General features: G+C 43.9%; 1 protein-coding gene across 4 annotated transcripts in view; it reads right to left on the reverse strand.

The window, feature by feature from the left end:
* LRRFIP1 (LRR binding FLII interacting protein 1) overlaps positions 1–19006 on the reverse strand; it is a 105749-nt gene that overhangs the window by 58016 nt on the left and 28727 nt on the right. Inside the window, exon 1 of one of the 4 annotated variants that reach the window (XM_086615745.1) lies at positions 14660–14752. The exons of the other annotated variants lie outside the window; for them this stretch is intronic. Coding sequence (XP_086471871.1) covers positions 14660–14752 — 93 coding nt within the window. Of the gene's footprint in view, positions 1–14659; positions 14753–19006 lie in introns of those variants that run through there. 4 annotated transcript variants of the gene reach the window in all.

Below are 19006 nucleotides of genomic sequence, written 5' to 3' on the forward strand. Positions count from 1 at the left end.
CTAGCTATGTTGCAAAATTATCTATCCCCCAGAAGTGAGCACAATATACAATGAAATGAAGCAACCTGAAAAACGGAAGGGAAAAAAAAAAAAAGTTTAGCAAGTTATTCTAAGGCCTCCCTGAGAACAAGGCTTGCCAGTTCCCTAGATACCGACACCAACTGCAGTAAGTTAAATTAATTTTACTTTGTGCATCCATCCCACTAAATGACAGATTTCATGTACAACACATTTCAGGTTTAAGTCACAATTCATGGGGTGTCTCTAATTTATTCTGTTTCAGTTTTGCAGTACTACACACCTGCTCATGCAAAGCCAATTTATAAACCTTTAAGAAATGTAAGAGTAAAAACACATTTTCACTTAGTATCTTTGACTAACATCCTGGAACAAACATATTTTTTATTTATGAACTTTTTCTTTCCATAGTCGCATGGCTTTTCAGCATTAAGTATCTTCCAATACAAACAAGAGAAATAATATATTCTGGATCCTTTTTAATGGGTTTTGGGGTTTTTTTTTTAAGTTAAAAATCTGCCACTAGCACATACTGATACCTTTGTAAGAAGTCAACAAATTGTTATTCGGTCCAGAACACTAGTATTTTAAAGCAACTCATTTTTATCACATCGAAACAAAGAATTACAGAATTGTTCAGGCTGGAAGGGACCTCGGGAGGTCTCCAGTCCACCCTCCTGCTCAAAACAGGGTCAGCATCAAATTCAGATCATGTTGCTCAGGGCTTTGCCCAGTTGGCTCTTGAAAACCTCCAGGGTTGGTGGCTCCACAGCCTTTCCAGACTCCTGCTTCGATGTCTGACCATCCTCACAGTGAATATTTTTTTTTTTTTTTCGCCCCTGCACCACATCAGAACTTGCTCTCTTCCAGTTTAACATCCACTGTCTCATCCTCCTGCCATGCACCCCCATAATGAGCCTGGCTCCTGGCTTCTCAGTAACCTCAGCTTGTATGTCGGAAGGCTGCTGTTAGCTCCTACCTTAAGGTCTGGTATTCTGCATCAAATACTCCCAGTAAACTGGCTGTTACATTTCAAAACATGTTCTCAGTGGTGTCTGGGTTCTATCCAGATAATTACACAGTTATTTTCATCGTGGCTCCTGACAAAAACACCAGCTCATTTGTGCTGGCCAAAGGTGGTTTGTAAGAAACAGGCCACCCTTCCCTAAAGGGTTTTTTGAATCCAGAGCAAAACAAGACTAGAAACACACGAGGAGAACAAATTCTCAGTGCAATGATCTCTGGTCAGCAGTGGTCTCTGATGGCATCAGCGAAGCAAACAGCATTGAGATAACGATTAAGCACGAGCTAAACACTTTCATCAAATAAAAGATTGCTTAAGAAGGACTGAACACGCTCTTACTCATCATCCATCTCCCTTTGGCACTTCAACAAAACGGGACCACTGGAGTCTGCAAGAGGGTAAGTCAGAGCTGGTCATTAAATGATTAACCTGTGGCCTTCATAATCCCGATTCTACCACGCTTTAATTGATGGAGTTACTTAACCCAAATGAAAGTTTCTCATATTCTGTAGGCGGCACTGGTGACAAACCAGGCGTCATCGCTCCCGAGCTCAGAAGAAGCCAATGAATCCAGGCAGGGAAGAATCCACACCTAACTCTTACTGTGCACGATTTTAAGCAACCCTAACATCCAGCAAATCCAGCAAGTGTGGGAGACAAACAGGAACTATTCTCTACAGGTTTTCCTGTGCAGAAGCACAGCTCACCTGCTGACAGAAGTAGGTTCACCAGCAGCAAGCCACGTGGCGTGGACATTCATAACATGACCTCCACCGTCACCGACGGACTTCTGGACTAACATAATGAGGGTGTCAGATTTATTATGGATGTCTTCCTCAAAAGCAGGGGCAAGACTGAACTCATCCCAGCTTGTCAAACCACGCTCTTTAAAAGCCTTGGACTCCGTTTTCACGTTAATAGTTCTGTGCTATAAATACCTTGATTTCTTGCACACCCTGCAAACAGCAACTTTAACTTCACATTGCTCTCCCTGTGCTGACTAAACCGAAACAGGCTTTGCCTGGATGACTTTGGCCTTCATCCAACCCAAGTGCTTGTCAGAGTCCAGACCCAAGTCACCTCTAAGGGCTGTGCCAGAGACAGACACCGTACCCTGCCAGAGACACAGCTGAACATCATGAAATCACCCATAAATTCATACAGACTTCTGAAATTAAGACTACAAAAGCTAAACCAACAATCTCAAGGTTGCCAGTGTAAATAACTATTGAATGGATTCAAGATGAAAAAAAAAAAAATTAAAAATCCCCAAGACTGAAGGAACTAATCTTAAAACCAACTAAAATTCACTGGTGACTCAGCAAGCGATGCAGGCCTCAATCAAAAGTGACAGATCGCTGGCAAAAACCAGAAGAATAAAAATATGAAGCCTAATTGCACTAATTACAAAGCTTTTGTAACTTCCCTTTTATGAGTATTGCTCATCTGACAAGGAGAACTGGCAGCTTCAGCCGTACTGTGTGTATGTCACACACAAAAACCAAACTCCTCGGGGCCTTCTGCAAAGCCTCGTGGGCAAAACAAGAAGAGATGGCAACCGCACCGCTGAGATGAACACAGAAATGCACACCAGCTGAAAAACAATCGCCTTAATTCATGTAACTCGCTCGATCACTGCAACTACACATCGTGCATTTTTGTCATTTTATTGCAGTTGCCCAGAACGATTTATAGCCCCTAAGCCCCAAACCAAGTATACTGTTGCACTGCAAAGCGCTCGTTGCTTTTCTTGGTCCACTTGCTCAGCATTCGACACCCCACTTGAATTTTAAAATAAAAATCCAGTCCTATGCAACAGCAGATCTTTATCCTGCCTTAAGGAGTTCAATATGTTTAGCTCTGGGGAAAAAAAAAAAAAAAAAAACAAAACAGGAAAACTAAGCAGGTTGTAACCTGGCTCACTACTGAAGTACAACTGCATCAAAAAAAAATAAAAGAGCCAAACCAGATGTTTGTAATCAGCTGGGAAGGGTGAGAAGCATCTTCTGCTGTCTGCAGCATGAGGCGGTGGGGAGAAGCGGGAGTACGAGATCTGCAACTGCCGAGGAGCTGCCCCCACACCCCCCCCTTTTTAACCACCACTCATCCGGACGAGGCGAGGTCTGGTTGCACCCGCACCCGGCGTATAATGCACAGTGGTTACGGAAGCGACGGCTTCCTGGCCCCGAGCGCGGCGTCGGGGAAGCTGCACGCTCATTATCATTTTGATGAGAGAATTATTTAGGTGACTTCGTTAGGTAGAGGCTAATGACACACATCCTGAAGGTGTGCATTCTCAGAGCTTTTCCCTTATGAAATGTCCAAGAGTTCATTGTTCGACTGGAAACCCCACGAAATAGCCCACAAAGGCAGGAAATTATGCTGCTTTTTTGAGCAGCGAGAAATGACTATGTTGACTTGCCACGGAGCTACGCACGTAAGAGTTTTCGATCTATACAAAGCACCCCTTAATTCCAATGTACTCAAAATTATCTGCTTCTAAGACTAGTAATCAAAGTTAGTATCATTTTCTTTTTTTTTCGTGGAGGACTGAAGTGTTGGTTTGCCAGCACCAAACCACACTCAGAAAGCTCTGATCCCACCGTCAGAGAAACTCCAAAAACACAAGTCTGCCCGACTAAATTACACCTGCTCGCTGTATGCAACTACTGTTATGTATTTCTGCAATAACTATTCTCAGACTTGAGAATAGTTTAATTTAATTTAAACTCCTTGCCAACATGCTTAAGATACAGCCAGTAAGTTCCTCTCGGGGCAAGCATAATTTTTCACGGCTGGATCTGTCCCATTCCAATGTTCTGCATGTAAAAGGCTTTTCCTCAAACGTTATGCAAATGGAGCGAACAGTTGTGTAAGTCATAAGCTTCAGACAGAAGAAATCTGATAAGGTTTGTTGTACTTCTAAAGAGTTTAAAGTCTATTTAGACAAGCAGCACCTGATCTGCAACACTCCCGTAACACAGCTATCAGGTAAACCAGCTGCTAAACCATGGCAATGCTTTTCCAGTCTCCACTTGAGCAAGAAGTGCCCTAAACCAGCGAGTTCCAGGAGCTCGCCGCGAGTTACCACGCGCTCCTTAGCATCGAAACAAGAGTGCCTATAAATTACTTCTATGTTTAGAGATCCAACCGGCGTATTTACCTGACATTTTCTGCATCTGAATTACAAACATACTTCGCACCACTTACTCATATGACAATGAGCCTATGAATCACGTAGGGCTCGGTCAGTCCACCTCCTGCTTAACTCCCCACCTTTCTCTTAAATGCAAAGTAGTATGAAAAAGCAGCATGTTCGTGAACCTTGGCCTAACCCTAACGTAACCTTAAGGATTCCCTTCGGATACCCACGTACCGGAGCCGCTGGTTGGACAGCCAGGCCCATCGTGGGCTCATCTAACAGCTCCTCTCCCGCTCGTACAGTGACAACGGTGAACCCGAGAGTGACAGTTTATGTCAACGGATGACTAATCCGCCCATTAACATTTTAGGGTCACACGGGGCTGGTTTGAAACTTTATTTCGAAAACATTTAACAGGTTCAGTTGGCGGACCTGCTCCCAGACCAAACCTAGCAGCAAGTAGCTTACGCTTTAGTCTCTGTTTTTTAAAAGAAAGCTTTTAGGAAGTCCCCTGCACTCTAAGGGAATTAGCCGCCTTGTGCAGCTGTCGCTAATAAATATCTCCCCAGCACCCACCTCTGCAGAGCTGCTGGGAATCATCTAATCATCTGGTTAGGAGAGACCCTCAAGATCATCGAGTCCAACCATTCGCCCTGCGCTGTCAGGGTCCCTAAACCATGTCCCTCAACACCAAATCCACACGGTTTTTAAACACCTCCAGGGATGGGGACTCCACCACCTCCCTGGGCAGCCTGTCCCAATACTTCACAACCCTCTCCGTAAAGAAATTTTCCCTGATATCTAAAACGACACACCGTGCCCAAAAAGGAGACTAAACCCCCAAACCGAACAAACGCCCAGAGACCCCACCGCGCTCCGAGCTCCTCGACGGCTGCGGCCGAGGGGCAGCCGCCTGCGGGGAGCCAAAGCCCCGCTGGAGCCAAAGCCCCGCTGGAGCCAAAGCCCCGCTCCGCCCGTCCTCCCGCGGGCACACCGCGGAGCCCGGGCCGCCGCCCCGACACCCGCCGGAGCGGGCGGGACGGCCGCCGCCTCGCCCTACCTGCTGCCGGGCGGCCGGGCTGAGGCAATCGCCCACCGCCTCCATGGCTGCGGCCCCTCCTTCCCGCCACCGCCGCCGGCCGTCTGCCCCCGCCGCTCCGCGCTGCAGGCAGCCGCCCGGCTCGGCACGGAACAGCACGGAACGGCACGGAACAGCACGGAACAGCACGGCCCGGCCCCCCGCGGCGGCGGGAGCGGGGGCGGAGCGCTGCCGGGGCCGGCCCCCCCCGCCCGCGAAGGGTCGCTGCTCCCGCCGGTTCTTCTTCCCGAAATCCCACCGCAGCCACGCAACGAGCTTCCCTGAAGCGGTTCGTACGGCAGGAAGCGATCCTGAGCGCGGTTCCCAAGCGCGGACCCTCCTTTCTCAACGCTCGAGGACGACAAACACCCGCGGCGACCACCCCGCAATTCCCTGCTCATCCCGCGTCCGCCCGCCGGGCTGCTGATCCCAGCGGCTTCTCCTCCGAGCACGCTGGAAGACAACATGCAGAAGCACTTGAGCAGATGCTTATGAACGCGCATCCACACCGAGCAGCATTTGCATCGCGGAAATAAACCGCGTAGCTGTTCATCTGCTGCGGTTGTATCGGTGCGGTACGTCGCGTTGTGCGAAGCTGTGCTTAAAACGGGCGGTCAACGCTGGTGTTGGTTTTGTTCTTTAAGAAAGAGCATTACACTAAAAAAAAAAAAAAAAGCATTACACTATAGGCAATAAAAAAAAATATGGAGCAAAAGAAAAGGCCGAGGGAAAAAAAAAAAAAGCATCTAAAGGGGGTCTGAGTGTAGAAGAGCAATCAGGAAGAGTAGCTGGACAAAAAACAAACAACAAAAAAAAGACATTCTGCATTTCAAAAGATCTCCTGTGATGAGCTGGATAAGCCTAAAACACACTAAGGGAAAAATCAGAAGGATGAGAGGACACAAGTGTTTTTAAAGGACACTGAATGGGACAATACCCCCAAAACAATCCAAGGCACAGTCAGAGCAGAAGTCCTGGCTCCACGGAATTAGTGCCATCTCTTGATTGATTCCCCCCGATTTTAGCCCAAGTGCACACACCTACTCCCTCGCAGAGAGGAGAGGGCAGGGAGGAGGCCACCAGGGCGACGGAGAATTTCCACAGCTTAAAGCAGCTCCTGTCATCCATCGCATATGTCATCCATCGCAATTTCGGAGCAGCAACAATAGAAAACACAGAGAGTCATCTCTTCCTGGCACGGGATTTTCTCCAGTTGCATAGACAAGCAAAACAGGTGGCTCCTTAGCAACGAAACCCTGCGCTCTCCCCTTCCCGGTCAGCCGGTGCAGGTTGGGGAGCCCTGCGAAGCCTCCACCCAGCAATTGAGCTCAGTTTTTCCATGAGCTGCCAGCCCGGGACAGAGAATGTAGTTTCTCACACTGGCAGGGCACATGCTGCCATGCTGCTGACGGTATTTTAGCTAATTTGGAAGCGCTGGCACTGCTTTACATTTGGGGGCACTACTTCAGCTGGATTCATCGACAGTCCCTGGACCCCAGCCATGTCCCACTGTCCCTGGAAAGGCCAGACACGCTTCCTTTAAATAAAAGGCATTAGGGATTGCACCCTGGCCCTGGGAGAAACCCTGCCTAAGGGAGGGGAAGCTTTGCATTTGTGAAACAGACTGTGGTTTTACGTAAGTGCTCGAATCACAACATGGTTTGGGCTGCAAGGGACCTCCAAAGATCATCTAGTCCAATCTCCCTGCCATGGGCAGGGACATCTCTCACTGGATCAGGTTGCTCAAAGCCCCATCCAGCCTGGCCTTGAACACTTCCAGGGATGGGGTGTTTGCAACTTCTCAGGGCAACTATTTCCAGTGTCTCATCGCCCTCATTGTAAAAAATTTCTTCCTTATATCTAATCTCAATCTTCCCTCTTTCAGTTTAAAACCAGTATTCCTTGTCCTATCGCTACAGGCCTTGGTAAAAAATCTGTCTCCATCATTCCTATAACTCCCCTTTAAGTACTGAAAGGCTGCAACAAGGTCTCCCAAGTCTCCACTTTTCATCGGACTCCAAAACCACCTGCTGAGCCTACAAGTTATTTTTTCCCCTCTTAATTCATATTTTCCTTCATTACAGAGCTAAGGACCCAATTTTGCTTTAAAAAAAAAAAAACAAAACAAAAAACAGATCTGAATTGTTTCTGTGAAGGAGGAACAGAATCACATGTCTCAAAGGTATTGGTTTATAATTAGAAAAAGTCAGGCTTAGGCTACTCTAAGATGACAACTGGAGGTTGAACTCTAGCCTTGTGTTCAATTTCTTGGTAGACCTGCTAGCTGGAGGGGATGACAGGAATGCCTGCAGAGCAAAATAGGTGAAATGAAAAGGGAAAGGGAAGCCAGTCAATACAATCTGCCCAGCACACTTCATAGGCAGCCAGCATTCAGAACAGAGAAAACATCTGTAATTTAAATCTATCTTTAACAGATTCCCATTTCATCCCTCAGTATGGCTTATATCAGGAACCAGGCACACGGCAATATGATCAGGAAACGATTCCCTGTTCAGGGGGTACAACATATAGCACTAAGCTGGTTATTAAGGCTGATAAAGTTCCTAGTTTGCTACGTTTCCCTTATGCTCCCTCAGCAAGAGCAAAGAACAACAGAAATCTAGAATAACTGAAGGAATACCCTGCAGCATTGCTTTCTGCCCCTGGAGATGCCCCCTGAGCGCTGGGTGATCCTGCCTTCAGGCTGGCAACCTCTCCACTCTGCCCTGCAATGCAGAGGAAGTCTGTCTTTTGTGAACAGCCCCAAGACCAAGAGAAATTATGCCCCAATTCCCAGAGACTGCTCAGCATTTAATTTTGGTGCAGTAAACGGTATCAAGCATTGCAGAAATCCAAAAAATCATAATCAGCTGTGAAGGAGGCACTTCTAGACTATGGCAGCTCACCCCAAGGTAGCCAGGGGCCAGGCACTGAAGTTAATTCTGCAAGAAAAATGTGTCCTATCTTATATACAGAAGTTTAACAGAGAAGGAAAGGAAAGGAGAGCGATGTTAACCGTGAAGCATCGTAACAACTCAGCATGAAGAAGTACGCATATTTTCCTCTTAGCTTAAAATAGACAATTTGTTCTGGTTTTCTTGGTTAGTGAGAATTAACCTCCTCTTACATTCAGTGGCAAGTTTGTACAGTTTTTGTACTATCTGTCACTTGGAAGATACACCAGAGATGTACTTCCTATACGAGGCATAAATTACTGAGCATCCCACCACCACCATCTTTTTCTAATTACTTTCCAAATCAATGTAGAAGCCAAAATGTTTGGTTTGTTTTGGTTTACTTGAGGAAGCACTTCATACCTCAGGATAAATTCAAACACACAAGTGTGCTATGGACCTGCTGGGTAGGACCTGAAGGATCGGGAGGTCTTTTTAATACTAGTGAACTTCCTTTTTTTTTTTTTTTTTTTTGGGTAATACAGAGCTGACGGCATTCAAAACACACACTTCAGCATGTCTGAATTGATTTTAAATGCAGCGAGCCCCATTCTGCTTGGATTTCCAAACAGGTCCTGACAGATTTTCCAGGAACGGGAATTCTACACATACCCGCGTATATGTTTTCTTCCTCACCTCTCCTTCCTCCTGGCGCTCCACACTTCCAACTGCTGCTGTGTAACTTGGGGGAGCAGAGGGGGTACTCACAGCACCTCGAGAACACTGAAAGTAGGTATTAATCTATCTTTTTTTTTTTTATACTCCCTCAAAAACGCAGTGTCTACGTAGTCATAGCTCTCTGCACTCGGAAAGACAGCCAAGGGATCTGAAGCTCTGCTGAACAGCGTGACTTCGGCGCATGGTTCTTGCCTCTGTGAGTTTCCCATCTGAAATGGGACTGAACGTTGGACATTGCAAGAGCGACACGAATTCATGGAGACGTGTAAGCAGGAAGCACGGTCACGATGGAAATATGCATTACATGTAGCACAACGCTAAACTGAGCGGAAGAAAAACAGGTAACAGAAGGGAGTTAGAAGAAAAAAAAAAAAGCTGACATTGTCACAAACCTGGCAGGTATTTCTAAGCAGAGAAAAAAAATTACTACTCTTAGGACAGCAGCTCATTTTCCGATGGCTCAGACTCCTCCTCTCTCCTTGGGGAACACACCTCACCTTCACAAACGTGCGTATACAAAACCACAATGCATTCCCCCACAAAACACAGGCCTAAATCCTAAAAATCACTTTCACAGAACTGCAACCCTTTATTTATCAGTAACTACCGAGGAGTTGAGTCAAAAGGAAGAGGGAAAGATGATACAGTCATCTTCAAGGTATGTTACAGTCACTGATAATGCAAGCAAGTTCCAAGGAAGCCTGCCCTCCAACACAGGTCACACCCCATTGATTATTTTCGTCTTCAGGGTGTGTTGTGCCAGAGGTAGTTTAGCAGGCACGGAAGCAGGGATTCAAGGAGGAATAAGGCAGTCAAAGCCTTCACAGACAGGTTTAAACATGGAAAAAACCTGCAACATAGAGCACACTGGCTGCCCCAGCTTGGCCTACCCCAGTACTAATTCTTAAGCAATACCAGCAGCCATCTCCCAACACTGTCACCTACATATGTAACTCAGCTTATTTCATTTATATTTAAGAAAAAGAAATTCTATTGTGCATTTCCCTTTACTCTCAAGTAGCATCTCTTAGAATTTCAGTAACGTCCCTCCATATCACATTTACTACTGGCCTTTGAAACAGTGGGAACAGACAAAGGAAGTCTCATTTTGTGGACAGAAAGGCTAGAAAGTGTATCATTATTAGAATAAAAATTTAGTTACTCTCTAGCCTGCCTTTTTTTTTTTAAAAAAAAAATAAATCATAATCTTGTTCTTCTAAAGTTCAAGAAAGTCTATAAAAATCTACGAGGTAACACCCATCTGAAGTCACAAAGAGAGAAGAAACTACGCACGCATCTCACTTCATCACCGCTGTCTGCTGCGGGCATCCTGGCACCCTCGCGGCTCAGTTGGCAAAGTCAACAAAACCTCCTTGTAAACCGTAACCAAGGCAATGAACTCAAGTACACACAACTAAGTGCTGCTTAGGAAAACAATGTCCGTTTTTCATCACCAAAATGCACTGCCAGTATCAACAGATTATTTTCTGTTGAGGCTAGAAGGCGATGCAGCCAGGAGGAGGAAGAGGAAGGAAACTGCTGAAGCAGACCACGCAAGTGCCCCTCGCCGCACGGGTGTCAGACAAACCGAATCATGCTAGTGGGGAAGCTGGAAGACTCTTGGGTAGCCTCTACGTGGCGTATTTATCATTCAGCTCAGGGCATCCGTTCAAGCTGCCAAACTCAAAAGCAATGCTGTCAGGAACATTTGGAGATGGAATATATTAATGCCTCGCTACTATCAGAAGGCTTCGGAAGTTTGAAATGTGGGTGTATGAAGAGTTAGAGGATCTTTCCATTTTACAAGAGACAGGTTTAAGAATAGTTCCCATAAGCCAATAAATTCCTGACCTATTCTTAAACTTTTCTGTTCCTTTGCTTAATAATGAAAGGGGAAAAAAAAACCACACCAAACAAACCCACACGCAACAAAAAAACACACCCCACAGAATTTTAAAACATCAGACCAAGAAAACAAAAAACACAAAAAAAGCTTTGGTTAAGAGCATCTCACGGAACTTAAGTACACCGATACATAGACATTTGTGTCAAAAAACCAGAAGTAAAAGTGAAAGAAAAGCGCTTTTCCACTGACGTATCCACAATACTAGGCTTTGCCATCTCCCAGGCTCTACCTCCTACCTCAAACCTAATCAGCTTTAAAGAGCTAGAAGCTGTATTAACCATTTCCGTCACGACTGCAAATTCTGTAAATTGGAAAACCAACAATAATTACAAAGAATACCACGCAGAAGGGCAGAGGTTCTGCACCTCAGTCCTAAGCCTCATTAGGGACATTAGGTGGGGAAACACAGCAGCACTTGAAACAACTCTAGGAGCATCACCGATACCTCATCAAGCTCTCCAACTCAACATGCAAAAAAAAAAAAAAAAAAAGGCAACCAACATCCCATTCACAGTGAAAGCCAAGTCCAAAAATTCAGACTTGCAGCTAAACATAATTATGGTTTCAACCCAAATATTTAACTATAATCACTACAGAGAAGAAACTAATATAGTATCTTAAGTGTACAATGATCACGTCTTACACCTTAAAATCCTTTGCAAACACTGAAGAATCTTGTTAGCAAACGTCTTGGCAAAAAAACGTGACAGTTCACTTTGAGAAGTATCCGATTTTCCCCATCCAAAGGGGATAATAAAGACACCTACAGAGGAAAGTTGACCAGAAGAACCATTACTGTGTTTCCCACGGCCATCCTAACAACCTCAGCCTATTTCTGCTGAATTTTCATTCACAAGACTGAAGTTTGGTGGGAGATTAAACGCTACGTTTTTTCATGGAAAGTTTTTCTTGCAAGGGTGTTCCAAGATTGATTTCTTATTTTGTTTTTAAAGTTTCTCAGAATGCCAGAGCTTTGTTTTTCTCTTTTCATTAATCCCCAAGCGCCAGGACCAGGGAGCACGAACAGGCAGGCGCTCCCCTCTGACATGCCGATGGTGCTGTTGCGAGTTATCTGTGTTTAAGGGGTCAGCATTCTTGGTCATCTTGCTTAACATTTTGAGCTAGAGACTGGGAAGAGGAGGAGGGAAAGAGATCCACGACTAATGAGGAATTTACACATGAACATTGTCCACTTCGGAGAAACATTTGCTTATGTGTTTGCCAGGAAACTCGTCTCGGAGATAGAATTTAAGCATGTGACCAGAGGCTGGAAAGTTGACACAGACCTTTCCCCCCCCCCCTCATAAAGGAGAATGTTTATTCTGCAGAACACTGCAGTGAACAGCGTGTACAGCTCTACAGTGTCAGAGACAATTAGGGAGTTGCATCCTGCTTCATAAATTATATTGCCATGCAGTCACAAGGGGCTGCTGCTAAAAATATAGCCTAAACAATAACTGAACTCCATCGTGAGCTTGCATGGGTTACCAAGTAAACCCTGCCACAAGGATTGATCTTCAAACACCTGTCGAAAGCAAGCTACCCTGTAATCATGTCCATAGATCCTAACAGTGTTTCAGAGACATTTATTCTCTTAGTAAATGGGGTTTCTTCTTTCCCCCCCCCTCCTCCCCTTGGAGTTTAAAGGTGGTATTATTTTAAAATTTACTAGTTACTGAGGAAGGTGATAGAGTCTCTTTCCCTCTCCTACCTGGTCAGGTATCTTCACCTGCACACTAGCAATGAAGAGCTTGTGGACAAGTTCTTCGGTGGCTTGCGCCTGGTGTGGTCTCTGTTGCAGTCTTGGCTTCCCTTTGCATACTAGGCCACCGGTTTAGCTGCAAGCTGGATTCCACTTTAAGACACACTGGGCCTGTGGTAGGAGGGGAAGGAAAAGTGCTCGAAGCACGTCCTTCGATTCATAGATTCATAGATTTCTAGGTTGGAAAAGACCTTAGAGATCATCGAGTCTAACCGTCCCCTAATCCCCATTAAACCATATTGCTAAGTAGATCATCCACCCTATTCTTAAACACATCCAGGGGTGGGGACTCAACCACCTCCCTGGGCAGCCTATTCCAGTGGCTGACAACCCTTTCAGAGAAGAAATACTTCCTAACCCTCTCCAGGAGAAAACACTGGAGAGTTCAAAGCAGCTTCAGAGGCAAGATTCAGCAGAAAATTAGCGTGACAACTCATCAGTTCTGTAGAATCCTGTAAAAACAGGGATGTTCATAAGCACTGTAGCTCCAGAGCCCGGCGAGCGAGAAGATCACTGCTGACATAAGGAAAGTGATCAAGAGTTTGTATATACAGGGCATACCGCTTCCACCGCTATTTAGCAATAAATACCTTGTCCTGTTTCCGTACTCTGAAAAAACAAAACAGGGAGGAAAGAACGATTTCAGCACAGGATGTTGGCTGGCAGCTCTGCAGAAACGTGTTACAGCTTTAAATCTCCACCAGTTTTCTATAGGTAGTGTTATCTGGCAGAGGACCAACGCAGTATCAACTAACCACATTTACGTCACTTCTTCAATTGGCGTTTCCTCTCAAAATAGCTCTAGTCAGTAAGTGGCTGCTCCCACCAGAGAAGAATTTGGATACCACTCTGCAGCTGTTATCTCAAGGAACGATATCACACGTTCTATACTGCACTCGTACACTTTACATTAAGACTTACTCATGTAAAATAGTTTTGAGGGAGTTGACATTGACCTTGGAAGCAGCTGGATCACTCATTCAAGTAAATGAATCAGAATTGTTGCGGCTACAATGATACCTAGAAGGAAAAAAATGGAACAAAACCCACTAACTGACAGTACCAGCAAATGTGAACTGGGATTTCACAAGAAAAGCATACAAAGCATCCCAGTCTTGGCTCCTGAAATACTTGTTTGCATGAAACTGCATTCAGTGGTTTCTTCCACTTACTTTACCCAACTTCTTCATAAAAAGAGAGAAATTTCTCTTTTACAGTGACCGCACCAACCCTTTAGGTCTTCTTCTATTACATCAGCAGTGTTTTGCAGCAACTGTCTTCCTCATCTAAAACATAGATTAAAAACTGAACCTCAAAACACACAAGTAGAACAGTTGTATTACAGAGTACTATTTAAATACCGTATTTCTGTTTGATTGTAGAACAGCCTTTATAATTAGAGTCACACAGAGTTCACTGTAGACTTTAGAGAGCTTAAAGCAATCTGGCTGAAAGAGGGACAGTATGCAAACAGCCCTATAAAGGCCCATCCCACATAAGTCTGTCATACGTACACCTCAAAAGGCTTTACATCTTCCTTTATTATCCCAAACGTGTATGTTTGGCATTCTGAATTAATTTCTTTGGAGAGGAAGAGGAGCATGCTTGCTATGATACAGGCACTGTGGTCATTTTGAACATGGACATAAACAGAGTTTTTGTTCCTGACTGGTAAGAGTATTTGAAATATAAATAGGAACTGAAATTCAGGGACTGTTACAAGCAATGTCGTCTGTGGGTTACGCATCCTGGTCTCCACTGAACTGCAAATTTCATCTGAATGAAAGCAGGCAAATCTGGAACACAGCTCTGCACTGACAGCACATTAAAACGTAGATACAAACCTCAGCAACTGCTTAAAACAATGCTCAAACTACCAGTCAAGAGAAAAAAAATAAAGAAAAAAGAAAAAACCCAACAGATTTTGAAATAAAGGTTACTGATACTGGTTTAGTGATTACCCAATCTGTGACAAGAAGTTACATAAAGCTTCAAGAAAGTGCATAGATACAAGATTAAGTTCTGTATTGTTTCTCAATTCAAGTGCACCTGCTTTCTGGTTTAATCATCTTAAAAAAAAAGCAACCAAAACCCCACCTTTACTTGCATCACAGTAAGAACAAATACATTTTCAGGGAAGTGTATGTCCACCAACACCACTGGATCTCCACAGAACTGCAGTCTTTGCATCCAGGCAAGTTTCAGACTGATTCATTCTTTTAAGGCCAAGGAAAACGAAGATCAGAAGTTTCAGGTAGTCCACTGAATATTCCCCCCATATTATACACTCTTGAAGTGGCACAGGGGCAGGGGCAGTAATACATTTCAAACGTTACCAGATACCCAATAGCTGGAGCTGCTTGATCAGACACTAATTAAACATCCAATTCTTGGCCATGCAAGTTATATGGCATTGAGAAATTATGCAAATGGGTAGCAGGAAGCAAAGAGATAAAGGAAAAAGGTGCTGAAAATCCCGCAGAGCAAACAAAGCACACAGCGGGATATGCAGAAGACTTTGTGTAGCTAAAATAGACGATGAATATAGAACGAGAAAGCACAAGAGGGAAGGGAAATCAGATAACAGTGAAAATTAAAAAATCAGGCCTAATAAAAGCATAGGAGACAAGTGCCAAAACCCCAAGATTTAATAGCCATATTCCAGTTCCTATGTACAAACAGCTCAACACCAGTTAAGCGAGTGAAACTGAACAGCTTCCAGTGCAAAGACAAATTTTATCATTATTCCGAGATGGTGTAAGATCGGAATTAGATCATGTGAACTGCTGTTATTTCAGTGTCGCGCTAATGTGGGGCCTTTCCATTTTGCAATAGGTCAGAACAATTTGTCTCTTCAGTTTCAGTGGGAAATTTTCGAAGAGCTTCAGGCCAAGAACTCGTCAGTGAAGCTGCACAGGTCTTTGCCATCAATTAGGAGCAATTCAGAATTCCACTGCGCTTCAGTTCCTTGTCCAGAGAATAGAGATTATACGTCCCTCTGGAGAAAAACAAATGCAAGCAGTATTTTGAAATCTTCAGACACAACACGTTGCATACAGAGATTTTATGCCAGCAAAGCAATTGAGAAACTGCAAGAAAAAAAATAATAAAAAACAATCTTTCATATAGCTGCAGCATTTGTATTTATTGGGTATACAGGGGAGTGCACAGGAAGCAAACAGAGCTCTTTTTTGGGAAGTTCATTTTCAGGAGCAACTTCCATAACATGGTAGCCCTCTGTAGACAAGAGCAATAACCTGTGAAGGGCAACTCAGAAGTGCTGACTCCAGGAGAGGAGATATGAGAGATCTTAATACTGTCAGAATAGCAGGCACTTGCCAAGCCTGGTACAGTTGTGACACAGACTTCTCTCTGCTTTTACAAAAAAAAAAAAAAAAGTAAATCATACAATATACTAACAGCACAGCAGCACAGTTCTTGGAAAAAAGTAAACTAAATTTTAAAAGTTGATTAAACGCTTTGACAGGTTTAGTCCTCTTGATATAAAAGAATGTTCTAATTTGCAGAGGTATGCAGTGAAGCACGTCTTAAGGTCAATATCCCCCTCAGTAGATCAGGAGTACTGCTGATGAATCATTCCATATAAAAAGACCAAGAATGAACTTCAAGCTTGTTTAAACTGGCCTGAAACCCACAAGAGGGAGCAGCAATCAAGCAAAGCAAACATTTTTTTTTGTTCCTAAAGAGACACTACTTCCATCACACAAAGCTGGATCCCTGAATTTTCAGTATAGATGTTCAGTTACCTGACTGTTCAGTCATTGAGAATGTGGATGCAAATTAGCAGCACCTTTTAATGTGATCTTGGGATAACAAAGACAGGAGACCACAGTAGAAGGTATATATTCCCCTGTATTCCTGCTGAGGACATGGTAATTCAGCCTTCCTTAAATTATTATCCTTACCAAATGCATTTCAACCACCTATGTAAAGAAGCAAACCAAAGGTGGCAAGGAATGGGTATATTTAGAATTTGTGTTAAGCCGTCAGATCCCCCAGCCCCAAACCCCCAAAATCTTAGCTAACTTTGCCAGCAATTCATGTTTTGCATGCTTGCTCTCTGCTTTTCAATGCTTTTGAAGAAAAAAACCCACACAGTTTTTCTTTAACTACCAGCCTTTCAAAAAGTAACAGCTTCTGCATTCAGCATCACTTCAATATAGCAGGAAAAAAAAAAAAAAAAAACAAAAAAAAACAACAAACATATTAAGAGGTTTGAAAAGGTTCACAATATTGTTTCCTGCAAGCTCCCACAACCACCTGACAGCCTTGTTTTTACAGGAAAGAATAGAAACAAATAAGACAGCAGCATGCTTCACTGACAGATTTTTTTTTTTAAGTAGGAGCACCTCAGGGCTCAAAGCAGAAGCTGAGGACTCAACTAAATGCTTATTTAGAGGCAGAACCTCCCGCATCACTGTCTCGTAACTCCCAGCCCAGTATTTCAGGATCTATTATTAATTTATTGCCTTTTCTCAGTGAAGAGCAGGGATTGTAAAGAGAGCACATTCAACTATAAATTGCAATAGAGCGGGGAGACTGCCGGAAGGTTTTTGACAGAAGAATACTTTTGGGACAGAATTTCTTCTCTTCACGCATCAAGGTGATCCCAAGAGAGCCAAAGAAGCGCAGCTGAGCAGGTCACTGATGCAGAAGCCACTCCATCAGCCACCTACAACCCAGCCCATGCTGGGTCTGCTCAAGGAACAGGTCCCTTGGGCTCTGAACCTGCCAGCGCGGTGTCCAGCCAGCCCCGTACAGTCAGGCTGAAGCTCAAGGCTGTGGAGAATCCCATCATTAGTTCCTTCTGGCAGCTCCTGGAGGGTGTGTTTGGACTACTTCTCATCTCCCCTGTAGTTCTTGTTACTGCTCTCCCTTCCCACCTTTCTCCCTCTGGGTTTATCTACAGTGACCTCAGCAGGAATTTCATTATATGCACATGCTATTCACCTGAAAAAGGGGAAAACGTAGGAATCTGAATTTAATTGAAACTGTCTCGGATCATTAAAAAAAAAAATAGAATTTTACATTCGCCTGTAAAATCCAGCACAGTGGCTGGCAATCTAATCACAGACAAAAAAAAAACCAAACAAAAAACCCAACCCCAAACTATTTTTATATGTTCTGGGTTCCTTGCACAAATCAGTCGCTCCAACACAGACTTTAACAAAAGCTCTGACTGCCTCCCATGCTTCCCTGACTTTTTAAAGCCACTTGTTATGGGTGCAAAATTACTCAGAGCCACAGGCATACAAAATATAACCGGGTTTAGAGGCATGCCTGCAGAAAACACACGATTTGCTGGTAACCATTCAAGAATGTTAATGTCAAATATTATTACTAATCACAATACAGTTTACCACTAAAGCTAGAGCCGGCTTTTAGGTTATACAAAAAAAAAAAACCAAAACACCAATGCATAAGGAAGTTATACACCAGAATAACTTCCATTTATTTTCTTAGCTCTGACAACAGTTCATGTTTCATGGATAGTCATGTTTCAGAAAAGATTGACAGTAACTTCTCCAAAGCTTTAACCATGCTTACAGCCATATCACCTCGCACAGTCAGACAGTACAAGAGTTTAAGCCAACTAAAATTTGGAAAGAAGACCTCAAAGCCTTCCACATCACCACAAGCAATGATGCTTTAATAGGTAGCAAATCTCCATGGCTCAACAGCACCAATTAACCAGGAAAGCTAATGGAGCTCCTTGAAACCTGAGATGCTGTCTGAAAGGAAAACCATCTCCTTGAGGTCACTGAGAATTCCTTGTGACCTTCTGCAAATGCAGATAAATTCATTAGTTCGTCCCTGTTGAACTCCAGACGTTCACTTGCTCTTCCCTGGCAGTTACACGAGGCTATTGCACCAGTGTACTTTACACGGGTGTGAAGCACTCCTGCCTCCTGCAGTACAAGCAGCCTGCTGATAAAAACGTACACTTGCCAAGCCAATTCCAAAAAAATCAATCAGTTGAGACTCAAGGGCATGAATGGCAGGCTTATTCAGCAACTCACAGCAAACACCAGTGAAGCAAGTAGTGCTACCTGCCCATTTTAAACGACTCCTCAAAAAAAAAACCAAACCACAAGTCAAAGAATTGCTGTTGATCAAAATGTCACCTAAAAAACTATATGAATACATTTAAGATAGAGCTCTTGACAGTAGCTAAGTACAAACTGAATTATGGAAAGACTTACTTGTCTTTAAGTCCAGCACAAATCTTTTGCTAGGAGGGCGTTTTAAATACACTATACAGAATCTGCAGATATTGCAGGCATCTTATGGAATAAAACTTGCTAGGGAATGAAAGTGTGTAAATATAGCACACAGCTTGGACATGCTCCATCTACAAGTAACTGAGAAAGCCTACTTTCACCTCGCAGAAGCATTTAACACTACTTTAGGTCTAGCCAATGC

Source organism: Tauraco erythrolophus, chromosome 8, assembly GCF_009769465.1.
Source record: "Tauraco erythrolophus isolate bTauEry1 chromosome 8, bTauEry1.pri, whole genome shotgun sequence".
Classification (NCBI taxonomy): Eukaryota; Metazoa; Chordata; class Aves; order Musophagiformes; family Musophagidae; genus Tauraco; species Tauraco erythrolophus.